The sequence below is a fragment of the Epinephelus moara genome, chromosome 23 (assembly GCF_006386435.1).
Source record: "Epinephelus moara isolate mb chromosome 23, YSFRI_EMoa_1.0, whole genome shotgun sequence".
Taxonomy (NCBI): Eukaryota; Metazoa; Chordata; class Actinopteri; order Perciformes; family Serranidae; genus Epinephelus; species Epinephelus moara.
Window position 1 is genome coordinate 7,189,237 of NC_065528.1, and position 13,336 is coordinate 7,202,572.

A 13,336-nucleotide genomic window follows, 5' to 3' on the forward strand; every position below is an offset into this window, starting at 1 on the left:
ACATCACAATGTTCTGCTAAAACAGTTTCTGCCCACTATTCAACAACATAACAGAAGGGAGACACTTGGTCAGATACTGATTTGGTGACACTATCTTGGGTGTTCACTTGATTAATTGTAAAGATCTTCTGTGCTGCCAGGGGTGGGAGATGTGTGTAATGCATCCATGTTTTCACAGACATGGATATAAACTGCAAATGCAACTTAACTTAAAAGTCCCAGATCAGAGGCAAATTGCAATTGGCTGAACGCTTGCAAAACGAGGCTCAAGCGCTACTTGTGAATTTTTAAAGACGAATACTGGGAATTTCGTCAATGCATCGCAGATACAAGGCTGAAGTTGTGTAGTTCAAACTAGGCAACATTGCATGTGGTCCCGCTGCGTTAGTGATATTGCAGGGAATATTAGTCTTACTCTTTCATAATATGAAGTATATATGCATACTTTTTACACTAGCTCTTGTGGTCTCATTCTTTCTGATGTCATGATAACTCAGAAGGAATATATATAATTTATATATATAGAGTTTGTTTTTGTCTTTTCAATGGCTATAACTTATCAGCGCCAATCTTGGTGTTTTTCTTCTCGGTGCAGTGAGCCCCACGAACATCAGCCAGTATAACCTGCCACCAGGCAGCAGCAGCATGAGCCGCTCCAACAGCATCCCCGCCCAGGACTCCTTTGACCTTTACGGAGAGGGTCACCCACTGGGTGGCAGCGCAACATCCCTGGAGGACAGACCACGGGCCATCAGCCGCTCCGGCTCCTTCAGGGACAGCACCGACGAAGGTGGGACACACTCTTAAAAACATACTCTTTAAATGAGCTGTGTTCCAAAAATGACCTCCCTACTAAAACGCCATTTAAAATAATATAAGGGCCACATTCACCAAAGTCCCATCAGTCATCAAGTACTTTAATACCAGATTTAATGAGCTCTCGCTGCGTGTTCATACTGTGAGTGACTTGGCTGATGGCTTGCTCTGTTCTGATCTTTTTGTGGGTGATGCAAGAGCCTGTGATTGCATCCTTATAGAGGTCAGCTTTTTAACGGGCAAATTATGTTTTTTTTCACTGCCTTCTTATAACAGTTCACAGCTCACATCATCTGATTGACTTAACATAGCTATCAAGTGCTATTGAGTCAGCTGGGTAATCATGAATAAATAAGAAAGCAATTAAAGTGACTTCAGATTCGTTAGAAAAGGTGGAATATTGTAACAAATACATTTTTTATTTAGGTTCTCTATACACTTTTATCACTCATTACTCTCCATATGTGCCTACAGTTCATGGCTCTTCATTATCTCTGGTCTCCAGCACGTCTTCACTGTACTCTGCGGTAAGTAGTTGCCAGATTCTCTTTGTGAATTTACAGCTTTCAGAGTTAGCATTACAGTCAGGTGCTGCATACCTAACACTAGTAAATCATGGTGTAATGTCTCCAGTCACTATTTTTATATTAGCAACATAATGAGTTTGTAGCACAGAGAATTACAACCAGACTTGGCAGTTCCACTCAACATGTGGAGTGTTTTAGCCTCCCTCTGCTCATTGGTTTTCCAACCTGGGACTCACTCATCAGTGTTGTTTCCAGACACAGTAAGCAGCTGTTTTCAGTTAAAAACACTAATAAACTGTTCACCACCTGCCTAGCACCAGTTGGCAAAGTTAGTGACAAGCTGGTGAGTACATAGTTGAGCATTTAGCAGCTAAAAAGCCAGATATTTCCTTCAGTAGTTAAATGGAGACCAAAACAGAGCTAAAGGGCTTTTCTTTGCAAGGTAACGGGAAAATAATTCGAAAAAATGAATGCTAATGTTCCTTTGTGGCTGCTAAATGTGTATCTATGCCACTGATTTGAACAAGATTGCCATTACACCTTTATAAAGTGATAATATGTCAGTGTTTACAGCTTTTTACGCTGCCCCCAAGTGGCCAAAAAGTTATTGCAGATTTAGAGCTACATTGCCTTCTTTTTTTATACAAACAGCACCCTAAGTCCTTAAACGTCTCAACTCACTGTTTTGCAAGATTTTACAGTTAAAAATTGATTGCTGGTGCAAATTGTTAAATGAAGCTAATCTAAGACAGCTGCATACAAAAAAAGTAAAGTAGGATTTCTTAAAGAGGACAACACTAGAATTCAGTCAAAGTGATGCACATACTGTCCTCCAATATTTCAATCTCCCGTTTTTGTAAAACCAAAACATAATTTTGCATCTTTACATGCTTGTAATGTAACTTTGGCAGATAAGACTCTGGACTAGTGTTGGGTTTCCAACAGCACAGGCAGCGTTCCAGTCTTTATGTTCAGTGAGGCAACAGATTTGTTTTTGGGTGGAGATGGCGAGTTGCCTGGATGAATGATGGAGGAAGTGACATTTTCTGTTATTCTAATCATGGATTTAATTCACTTCAGCTGTGTGTTGGCCATTCCACAATTTCTCTTCCCTGACATTAAAATGCGTCTCATGTTTTATATGCTTGATTGAGCACAATACACAGAGCCAGTAATCTCTTTTGTTTTAATTATGTTTGCTTCTTCCTTGCAGACGGAGGAGAAAGCACATTCAGAGGTAAGGATGGGTAATATTCCTTCTGTCTGCATGTCTGTTTCTCTTCAGCACCTTCCTGCTTCACATACAAACAGTCAAAAACATTTACACCATGAAGCTGCTCAGTGTAGCTGCAGTGCTGCACTGTTGGCCACCGAGCAGCTCTGCAGATGCGGGCGGGGGTTAAGTGCCTTGCTCATAAACACAACTGGAAGGAAGAGGAAAGGACTTTATATTTTTCAGTTTCAGTTACCTGACTGTTTTTTGCTGTGATTCACATCAACAACCTCCATGTCACACACGTGTTTTGCTGCCCTTTAGGTGGCTGCTGTGTTTTTCTGCATTCGTATATTAATGTTTGTGTCTTTCTTTTACATTGCGTCAACATCCAGAGAGTCTGTCCAAGTCAGTCTTAGCACAAATAGTGCTCAGCTTAATTTGGCCCACAGTTAATGATAAGTTTGAACCAAAACATAAAATGGTATCAAGTTCTTTATAAAGCAATTTAACCCCATGTTGCATTGCTGTTTATTACTAGTAAATCTTTTACATTCATTTCATCTTCATCAACCGCACTGTGCTACATAAGCTGATAACTCATTAATAAAACTCATACTATACATATGCAATGCATGCAGCGCCCTTTGGCTCTTTTTTGTTTGGCTTTGTTTAACAATCCTGTTAAGTTTTCATCCATTCTTCCTTGATTTCCAGGTTTATGGTTTTATTTTCTGTGTTCTGTTAGAATCCCTGAGCTTTAACTTCAAGTTTTGATCAAACAGTAGTTGCAAATGCACTGTAGTGTTGGTTTTAACCCTGCCAGATGGGTGGAGTTTAATTTGAGGACAGACCACATAGCACAAACTGACAGTCGTGCATAGTATATTACCAAAAGTGATCCAATTCTGGCTTTGTTTCCTTCAAAACTGACTCCTATTTCAAATCCCCTCACAGGTGACCTACACATGACTTGAATTTAATATAATTTACTTGAGACATTAGTTGTTAGGTTGGCAAAACAGTGACGTGGCTAATAGCAGCATTGAAGATGAGAAAGAGGAATTTAAAGAAATCATAAAAAGGACTTGACTGGTAACTAATGTGTTGTCCACTTTGTTAAACTGACACATCTGGCACTTACCTTATTTTACAGGAAACAGTATCAGGTATTTGCAAATGCTATTTGACCCAGGTCAGTAATACTTAGCTTTATCTCTTGCTTTGCTGCTCAGAGTGTAACCATCAGAAAACCAGTGCTTGGCTAACCTCTTTGTCTCCAGTCATATCAGTACATGCTGTTTGATGGAGGCATGCAACATAGTGTTAATTTTCACTCTTCTCTTTTCAATCAAGGGCCAAACAGTCCAAAATTCCACGGTAATCCCCCACACTTTGTGTTCACACCTCACCCCAGTGTCTTTTTACACAGTATTACCATGTAACTGCACATTTATCACATCAAAGTTATCAACACGGGAGTTGCAAGTTCAACGCCTCTTTGCCAGTACAATCAGTCTTATGTTCTTTGTTTTTCAGGAGCATTAACTATACCTCTTTAATTTCTTCCCCCGAACAGCAAATCAGAAAGCTGCGTCGGGAGCTGGACGCCTCTCAGGAGAAGGTGGCAACCCTGACGTCTCAGCTGTCTGCCAATGTGAGTTTGTTTACTTCAAAAGACACCGTCAAAACAGCCGGCTCATTTGCATGATAACCTGCTGTCAGAGAGCTTTTATGGGAAGCGTTGCTTATCGAAGTTCTGGAAGGAATATAAATCTTAAAGACACCCACTAATTCCTTTTTTCTGTGTTTGAAGCCACTGTGTGTGTGTACTTAGGCTTTTGCTTGTTTGATTTATTTATTTATTTTTTTATTTTTTTCTGGTGTGTGTTTCTGTGCTGTCCTTAGATGGGATGTTGTCTGGTGTGTGTTTGTGTATCTACGGTACAGAGAGGATTGTCTCTTTGCTTTTGTCTCAGCCGGTGGGGTTTTAGCAAGGAACAAGAGCCTCTCCCAAATTCGCCCAAGCAGGGAGAATCAAATAGAGATAGACAGGCATGGAAAGAGAACAGGGAGATGAGGATAAGTGAATCTAGACTCGAGTGCGTCATGCGTGGGTGAAACAGAGTGAGATACAGAGACCTCCAACCCCCAGACGGAGCTGTCTTTGTGCTCAGATGCAGATAGATCGACAAACTCCAGCGTCTGGCTCGGCTCAGCCTGACTTTATAACAGAGGCGATACAGTATGTAGGGACAGTCAGACAACTTCTGGTTTGTTTTGGTCATGTAACACCACTTGATGGTGAATCTCACATAAAGCTTGACTCAGTGGAATCAATCACCATTCAACACTTTTAAAGGGGAACTCCACCGACTTTAGACATTGAAATGTGTTGAGGTTTCGGGGAGCACTACTGCATACATTAAAAATAAAAGTTGTAGACAGTCTTTTGTGGCTCCAGAGGGAGGTCTGTGAAATCTGATAAATGTCAAAATGTCTTGAGTAACGCCATGTGAGTCGGCGTCGGTTTAGCTGGGCACACACTGTACAATTTTTGCCTGTTTCTGACTGGATCTTTGATCTGCACAACTCATTTAGAGTTGCACCGAACTTCAGATTTGTCAGGCGTCATTTGCCGTGCGGTGTACACTGGGAGCGGGGAATGATCATATCCGGATCAGCTGCTCTCATTCTGCTGTCAGACATCCAGATGAATTTCTGACATGTCAGAATTTTGTTGAACAGCGGAAGTTTGTGCTACTTGCATGAGTTGATTTCCCAAGGTCAGGCCAGTTGAAAGACTGGTTCCATATGTTACCTTAATGCAGGGTCACAAGGTGTGGGGAGGAACTCTAAAGTTGTCTTATTGTACATGTTGTGTCTTTCTATCTTGCTCACATTAGCCACTGGAAAGCCAATATTCACTTGTCCCATGCAGTCAAAGTTAAGATAGCTCTTGATGGTCACTAAATACAGCCAAAACATAGGCTGGCTGCTCATTAAACTAAAATGTATCTTTTTTTATTGATTAACATTTTAAATACACATAAACGAACTTCATACTTTTCAATAATATCTGACATGTGGGTGTGATAATTTGTTAAGTTGTTAAAATGCACCTTTGAGAGAGCTGAGTAACAAAACTAAAGTAACGTTAACAAGTAATATAACAAATTATTTTTGCCATTGAGGAATTTAGTCAAGAAATGTATAACTTTTTCATTGAGTAATATGTAATGAGTAAAAGGCCACATTTTCAAGCAACGTGCCCAACAGTGATAAATACACAGCTGTGTGTTTGCGGTACAGAAACTGGCAGTGTAGCGAGCAGTGTAGCGAGCATGACTCACACATGACAGCGTGTCCACTCAGCTTTATCTGTACTTTACAGTGTGGTACATTTACCGGCTATAACACGTCACTGACTCAGGACACCGGCGATGAAGCTACTTTGGAGCCTTGAATTGAAGAAGAGATGAGTCACTGTCAGTGGTGTCAAGTCTTTAAATGACAGCCATTAAATCCTTAAGCTGCTTCACAGCTTACATGCACAGAAGCTGTGAGAGGCAAGTGAGAAAAAATATTCTGTTGATCCATTTTCTAAATCTGATCTAAATCGTTTTCTCTCCTGTGTTTATGTGTTTATAAAGTTTTTTATTCATTTGTGAAAATGGTGGAAATGAAAGTTTTGGCTGGTGAATTTTTGTTATCCGAATCATTTTTATGCACCTGTTTTTGTGCGTTTGTTGTTGTAATACTCTTTCTCGCCACAAGAGGCTTGCCGCAAGAGTGCATGACTACTTCATGTTCTAAATAGGACTAGAAGAATTAATGTTTTCTTCCTGGTGAGTTTTATTTTCTCCATTCACTCTAAATACCTGGTACATACATGGTGTGTAGCAAGTTGACTTAACATTACTGGCATGTGTTTATTTTGGCTAGAAATACAGCCAATGCTAATGGAAGATTAACACTGATTAGAATACATTTTCAGCCAAAAAAGAGACATGACAGTAATGTTACATAACTTACTAACATAATATATGTAACTACCTTGTGTTTAAAGTGCATGGAGAAATGCAGATGAAAAAAAGATTCAAGGTACTTAGAGAGATTATCCTTCACCTTTTCTCCAGTCATAAACACAGGGGAGGAAACAATTTAGATCAGACAACTGATGAGAAAATGGATCATAAGATTTTTTTTTTCTCACTTGCCTCTCAGGGCTTCCACAGCAGTAGGTAGCTCGCACCCACATTTTGTGTGTAGCGGTTGACACCATTGCAAACCGAGAATTCTCACAGTTTCTTTACAGATCAGTGTGGTTACAGTAAAGTAAAAACTTTTTGATGCAGTATCATTATGTACAGTATTCGATTCTAACAGGTTTCAAAAGCTTGTTGCAGGATTTTCATCATCCTGCAACAAGCGAGAAAGGGATGCTGTAACATTGCAATAACACAGAGCAAAAACACATTCAAGATCTAATCAAGTATGGCTGGATGAGAACAATTTACACTTTACAGGGGCCGAATCATTTGTGGCATATATTTTAGTAAGTATGTTGCCATAGCTTTGTGTAGCAAAATTATTTAAAAAGGAAGACCGAGACAATATGAATAAAAGACTTAAGTGTTTCCTGAAATCTGTTGTTGATATTCACCGGCCCTTTACAGGGTCACTGAGCATTAAATCAGTAGTGGAAAAGGCTACCAGTCTCATGCCTCACTGTGCCAAGACATATGCAAACACTTGCACAACAGAAACCCATATGTGCTTTACAGCTCCCACTCTCATGTTAGAGGCTGGGGAATTTAAAAAGAAAAAAAAATGTCTGGCTGTGTTGTACTGGAGCTGCTTCACACTGTAACCACATGACAGCGTGATGGGTTGCTGGTGTTATAAGCTCGTCTTATCCTCCCAGTGGGGAGTGTGACCCTATGGATATGTCAGCCTCAGCAGCCCACCCACGGTCCAGAACTAGACACTCGCTGTGCCATGTTAGAACTGCCAGAGACAACGCTTAATCATTTATGTTCCTGAGCACATATAGAAATACATGCATTTATACAGGAACCTACACATTGGAAGATACTTGGCTCAACAGTTCCAGTTTACTCAAACATGCATGCACGTAAATACTTTTTAAGCACACATACTTACTGCTCTGTCTTTCACACACACTTTTAGGACATGATGTGCAAATAAATGTTAGATATTGTGACCACAGAAAAAAACTGGGTAACACTTTACTTGAAGGTATCTACATAAGAGTGACATGACACTGTCATAACTATGACATGCCACAGTCATGAACCTGTCATGAACATTATGTACATGTCATAAACGTTTATGACTGCTGTCATTAAGTGTCATTTGGTTTTTGTAATGACAAGTTGACATTGTTTGGGTTGTCTTGATTATGACAACTTGACATTAATCAAAGTGACATTACCAGAAGTTGTCTTTGTCATGACAAGTTGACATTAAATTTGTTTGGGATGTCCTTATTATGACAACTTGACATTAACAAGAAATGCACCTCTTTTTGTGTTTATGACAAGGTGACATAATGATTATTGTTATGACAAAGACATCTTCTGGTAATGTCATCCTGGTTAATGTCAAGAAAGTAAAGAACCAAATGACACTTAATGACAGCAGTCATAAATGTTTATGACATGTACATAATGTTTATGACAAGTTCATGACAGTGTCATGCCATAGTTATGACAGTGTCATGTCACCCTTATGTAGACACCTTCAAGTAAAGTGTTACCAAAAACTGTTGCCACTTTGAAGGAGCATTTTGAGGACATCTTGCTTCTCTAATGTGATGACACATAACACTAATTTCTTCACCATTTATTCTTCAATACATATATGCCATGGTGTGTATCCTAAAAGGTCATTTCAATTTGGTTATAACCTGAAATTTATACATCCTTGACCTTGTGATTCTAGAAAGGGCGTCAATCGTTCAATTGTCTAATTGTCTCAACCTACGGACGAACACAGTCCTTAAAGTTTAACCATGAAAATCACCAAAATTGATGATGTCAGTTTAGTAAGAGAGGGTATTTTCTGGGGAAGCGATTTGCGGATCAGTCTTCGGAATCGTCATGTAAACTTTCAGTGGCTGAATAATCGTTTCATCTCCCGTCTTCTCGTCTGAAAGCCACAGGGAATGTTTCGGTGATTGAGGTCATCTGATCTCTCTAATTTGCTGTGCCACTGCATACATGATTATTATTATTATCTTGTACTGGGTTTGTTTTGTGCAGGAAATTAAATTTGGATCTTAAACAAAATATTCTGGGGGTGTCAATACTCTCGGTCATGCGTGCTGTCATAAAAAATGAGTCACATTAAGAATATATTTGCTGCTGCACTGTCATGTTGGATTAAAAACACTCCACAGATATCGTTTTAATTACCTGCGTGTTTGTTTGAGGTATTATTCGATCAAATCGGAGCAGAATTAGTAAAACCAACATCCTGTCAAAAATGGATTACAGAGAACAAATGCTGCCAAACTGGTGAATTATTCTTTCAGCTAAGGAAGGCGATATGTTTTCCTGCCTGGACTGACATTAAATCGGGTTTAAGAGTTCACACAGGCACCCCTCCTCCTCCCTCAATCTCCTTCCTCTTTCTACTCACCCTTCACTGTTTCACCTTGTCACCCCTCCCTTTCTGCTCAGCCTGGAAAGGGTTCCCCCCTCCCTATCACCCCCTGTTCTGCTTATTCTTCTCCTCCCTCATTTTGGCTGTATTCTTCCTTACTGTCCCTTCCCTCCCTCCCATCGTCCCCTCCCCCTTCATGCTGTAGTTTTTAAAAAAGGGAGCCCAGCAGCAGGTGCTGGCTTAGACCACTGTAGTCGTGACTGTGCATTGCCGACATAGAACCCTTTTGAGATGTCGTCCGCATCTTTAGCAATGGCGTCAGGCAGCACTAACACAGATGACTTCTCCTCGTCCAGTTCACTGGTTTGGCCCACCGTCAACCTCTACCCCAGACCACAGGATCAGGACGGTGGTCAGAAAAGCGGGGGTTCACGGTGCATGCGTGTCCACTGGGGCTGGACCCCGGGAGCAAAACAGATGGCTCAGCCGTGGGACGTGTTAAAGTCTGATCAATGCCTCCTTCAGAGCGGACAGGTGGGCAGGGGGGTGTTGAGTCGGAGCTCACAGGTGGAGTTGGAAAGAGATGTGGAGCTGGAGAGATGAGTTGGAACAGTTGGCATTTCTAAAGGTCAAGACCTTTGCTGATTCAGCCAGGGACACAGAGTGGGAGAGGCAGCACAGAGTGCTACTGTGTGTTAGTATGAGTGTGTGTTTCTAGATTTAAGAGGTCCTCCTCAAAAGGATAGATGAATGAGGAATATTCCCATTTTGACAGAGCTAGATTGCACATTTGGGAACAAATGCTGTTAAATTCAGTAAATGTCCGTAAATGTTTTACAAATGTGTGTGTACATGTGTGTGTTTGAGTTAAGCAGAGATTGTCTGATCTGTCTGGGCATCCTGCCCACCTCTCTGTGACACACCAGACCTGACAGGTGTCTCAGGGTCTCTAGCTAGAGATGGCAGGATGAGCTGGCAGTACACACACACACACACACACACACACACACACACACACACACACACACACACATACATATATATAAAAACAGATTTTACAGTCTCAGATTTGCACAAGGACACACAACCGTGAACATACGGCTTCACCAGACATTCAGACATAAACATGCATTCAAAAAACACATGCACAAGCAAGTCTGGTTACACATCCAGACACACGAACACAAACCACAGGTTCAGCAGAGCAGATGGCGTGACGCCGCGAAACATTTGCCATCCTTCAGCGTGTCGCCTCTGCATCTTCAGGTGACAGATGAAGTCAGGGAGGGCACTAATCTGAGTGCCTCTGTGATATCCACAGCTTTCTCTCCGTGCTGAGTGTTTTCTTGGTGGTATTCGTCCAGAAAGACGTTTTGGAGCATGCTTAAATCCAGGATGGTTAATTCACAGCAATAAGATGCAACTGTGAAGTTATGTAATCACTTCTAACAAACTCCCCGTTCAAATAAACCATTCTGAACATGCTCTGTGTGAACTTGCCCTTGAAATCTCAAACTGTGACTCAAAGTGAAGGGCTATGTGTTTTTGTTGTTTTCTTTTTTGAAGCTAGGTATCCCAGCAGCACTCCATTATATTAGGGTGCAGGGAACCTCTTCAGAAGGGCTCAGTAAGAGCCTTCAGATTTGGGCAAACAAACTTTTCAGACCACATCTCATGTAATCCTGGGCTGTCTTTGGCTCAAGTGAAAATTCAGTTGAAAGTTATCGTCACCAACCAGCAGACCAACTTATTAATTCTCTGGATGGGTTTTTCTTCAAGGGAGGACTTTTTTTTGGCAAGTGATAATTGGTGTTTATTGTACTGTGGATTTTGACTGAACGTGTTTTACTGTGGATAGGAGTCCAAATTAGCTTGGGTCAGTTGTGAGATTTTTTAGTTTTTTTATTCTTGAAAACTAACATTTGAATGCTCTACCATTTTAAATATAGTTTTTATAGTTTGCCTGAGGGAAAAATAAATGTTCCAGTGAGTAAATGAAGTTACTCTACTAAGGAAGCATAATGCATTTACTTCGGGGAAAAACAATTTGTGTTTCTGAGTTTTAAAGATTTCTTTATCAGAAATCTGAGAAAACTTTTCATGCCAAAAAAAATCTGCTCGTTTTTCTGAATTAACACGACAACAATCTTCTAAATTCTTAAAGACAAGAGCAGAATTTTAAGATATAAATCTCGTTAATTCTTAAAAGCTAATCAGATATTTTTTATGCATTACACCTCCGCACTCTACATTCCTGCAGCAGCTGAAGCTGGATTTGTCTCTCTCTGTGTCTGCAGGCTCACCTGGTTGCAGCCTTCGAGAAGAGCCTGAGTAACATGACCTGCCGCCTGCAGAGCCTCACCATGACCGCTGAACAAAAGGTACAAGAGCTTAGTCCTGAATTTGAAATAAACTGTATATGAACTCCATGGCAAGGGGATTACAAGGAGAAGAAATGATTAGAAACAGGCAGTGGTTTGACATTGAAATAGTGCAGTGAAATGTAAGAACGTAGAGGTCGGCGGTTGTGGATTAATGGATATTTTTATCTTTAGTTTCAGTTCCTGACCCATGTGAAAGGTTTCCACTGAAGTTTTCGTTTTTCTATTAAAGTTTTAGTTGTTGCCTGAATTTTTCCCTAACTTTACTCCTGACCTTAACCAAAGGTGTTTCACAGGGGGGTAGAATTTCCTAGTTTTGCATGGGCATGCAAGGGTTCAGTATATTCCATATACCTAAGGCCCAAAAACCCATTTCAAACCAGTGTGTTTTCCAAAAGTCCTCCAGCATATATTTGCTCCGGGGTCTATTTTTCTCCATTTTCATACAAGTCGACTTTTTGACCGACAGGAGGTTTCAGAGGAGCTTGAATTGTGCTGAAACACTGATCACACAGCAGCAGAAGCAGCAGCAATATGCTGAAAGATACATATCCCTACCACAAATTATGAATCCTCCCCTCTGTTCATACACCCACCCACACACAGACACATACACACACAGAGTGCTGACGAGCCCTGGCAGCTTTTTAATCCTCTATAAATTAAAGCAGACTGGGATCTGGTGGGATGTCTTTGTTAAACAAGGCCGTCCCAACTTTTAATTAAAGCGGAAACCCTATCTGCAGCCCTCAGTGGGTTTTCGGGCATGGCAAAATAGGAAACTCCTTCTATCTGATCGTGTTGGTTCAACAGAGTGGAGCTTTTTTATTCTAAGCAGGTGGTGCCGGGGTTGGGGCAAATCCACTGGGAAACTCCTATCTTCTCTACCCTCTCTTCATTTTTGTCTCTTGTTTCCTTCCCTGAAAGCCATGCCAGAGCCAAATTTAGGAATTTGTTTTCAATGACAGTGCTCAACACAAGCCAGACAAAGAGCAGTTTTTGGTGCGTCATCCTTTTTTTAAAAACTGTCTCTCTCCCCAGGAGTCTGAGTTGGTTGAGTTGAGAGAGACAATAGAGACGCTGAAGACACAGAACACTGATGCCCAGACAGCCATCCAGGTGGCGCTCAACGGCCCTGACCACCTGCACAAAGGTAATGAAGGAACCAGCAGGGGATGTTGGAGCAAGCTTCTCTTAGTTCATCTAAAGTTTAGGTCTTAAAGGCATTAGTGTTCCATATGTGGATGCTTATTTTAGCCTAATTGGCCCCAGGGAGAGTTGAAGCCCTAATACTTGAAGTATTTATGCTGTATTGGTCAGTTTTGAAAAGCCTTGATGAGTCTTATAAACAACCTAAATCAGGTGTGTAATCAATTTTGTGAAATGACGTTTTCAAGTATCCAACCTCCTCACAGCTGCCTCCAACATAGCTGAACTGTAAAGCTATAATAAGTTATAAAATTGTGTTTTCAAGACTTTACGGTTTATATTTCTCAGCAAAGCCATTCAGTGTTTTTACGTTTTGTTGTTATCTCTCTATATAGTTGTTTTCATTGGTAGTGGTGGAGTCCGCCATTGCCGCGCTCGCAACAAATTGCCTTTACATCCATGAGGGATTCACAGGAAACGATAACCTGGCTAATTTTATCTCATCAAATCTGCCTCTTTTTACTTTTCACTCCCTGAAAGCTGTTGTCTGAGCTGTTTTAGGTGCTAATGCTAACCCAACAATTCCTACTGCTGCTGGTTCACGTTAAAAGTGTCAAACA

The 13,336-nt window shown here is 40.8% G+C and overlaps 1 protein-coding gene across 11 annotated transcripts in view; it reads left to right on the plus strand.

The window, feature by feature from the left end:
* Positions 1-13,336, plus strand: part of nav3 (neuron navigator 3) — a 397,873-nt gene that overhangs the window by 362,157 nt on the left and 22,380 nt on the right. For all 11 annotated transcript variants that reach the window (XM_050035975.1, XM_050035968.1, XM_050035970.1 and 8 more), the window contains 7 exons: positions 596-790; positions 1,291-1,343; positions 2,557-2,580; positions 3,913-3,936; positions 4,136-4,213; positions 11,484-11,567; positions 12,609-12,720. In XM_050035975.1, the coding sequence (XP_049891932.1) occupies positions 596-790; positions 1,291-1,343; positions 2,557-2,580; positions 3,913-3,936; positions 4,136-4,213; positions 11,484-11,567; positions 12,609-12,720 (570 nt within the window). The remainder of the gene's footprint in view (positions 1-595; positions 791-1,290; positions 1,344-2,556; positions 2,581-3,912; positions 3,937-4,135; positions 4,214-11,483; positions 11,568-12,608; positions 12,721-13,336) is intronic.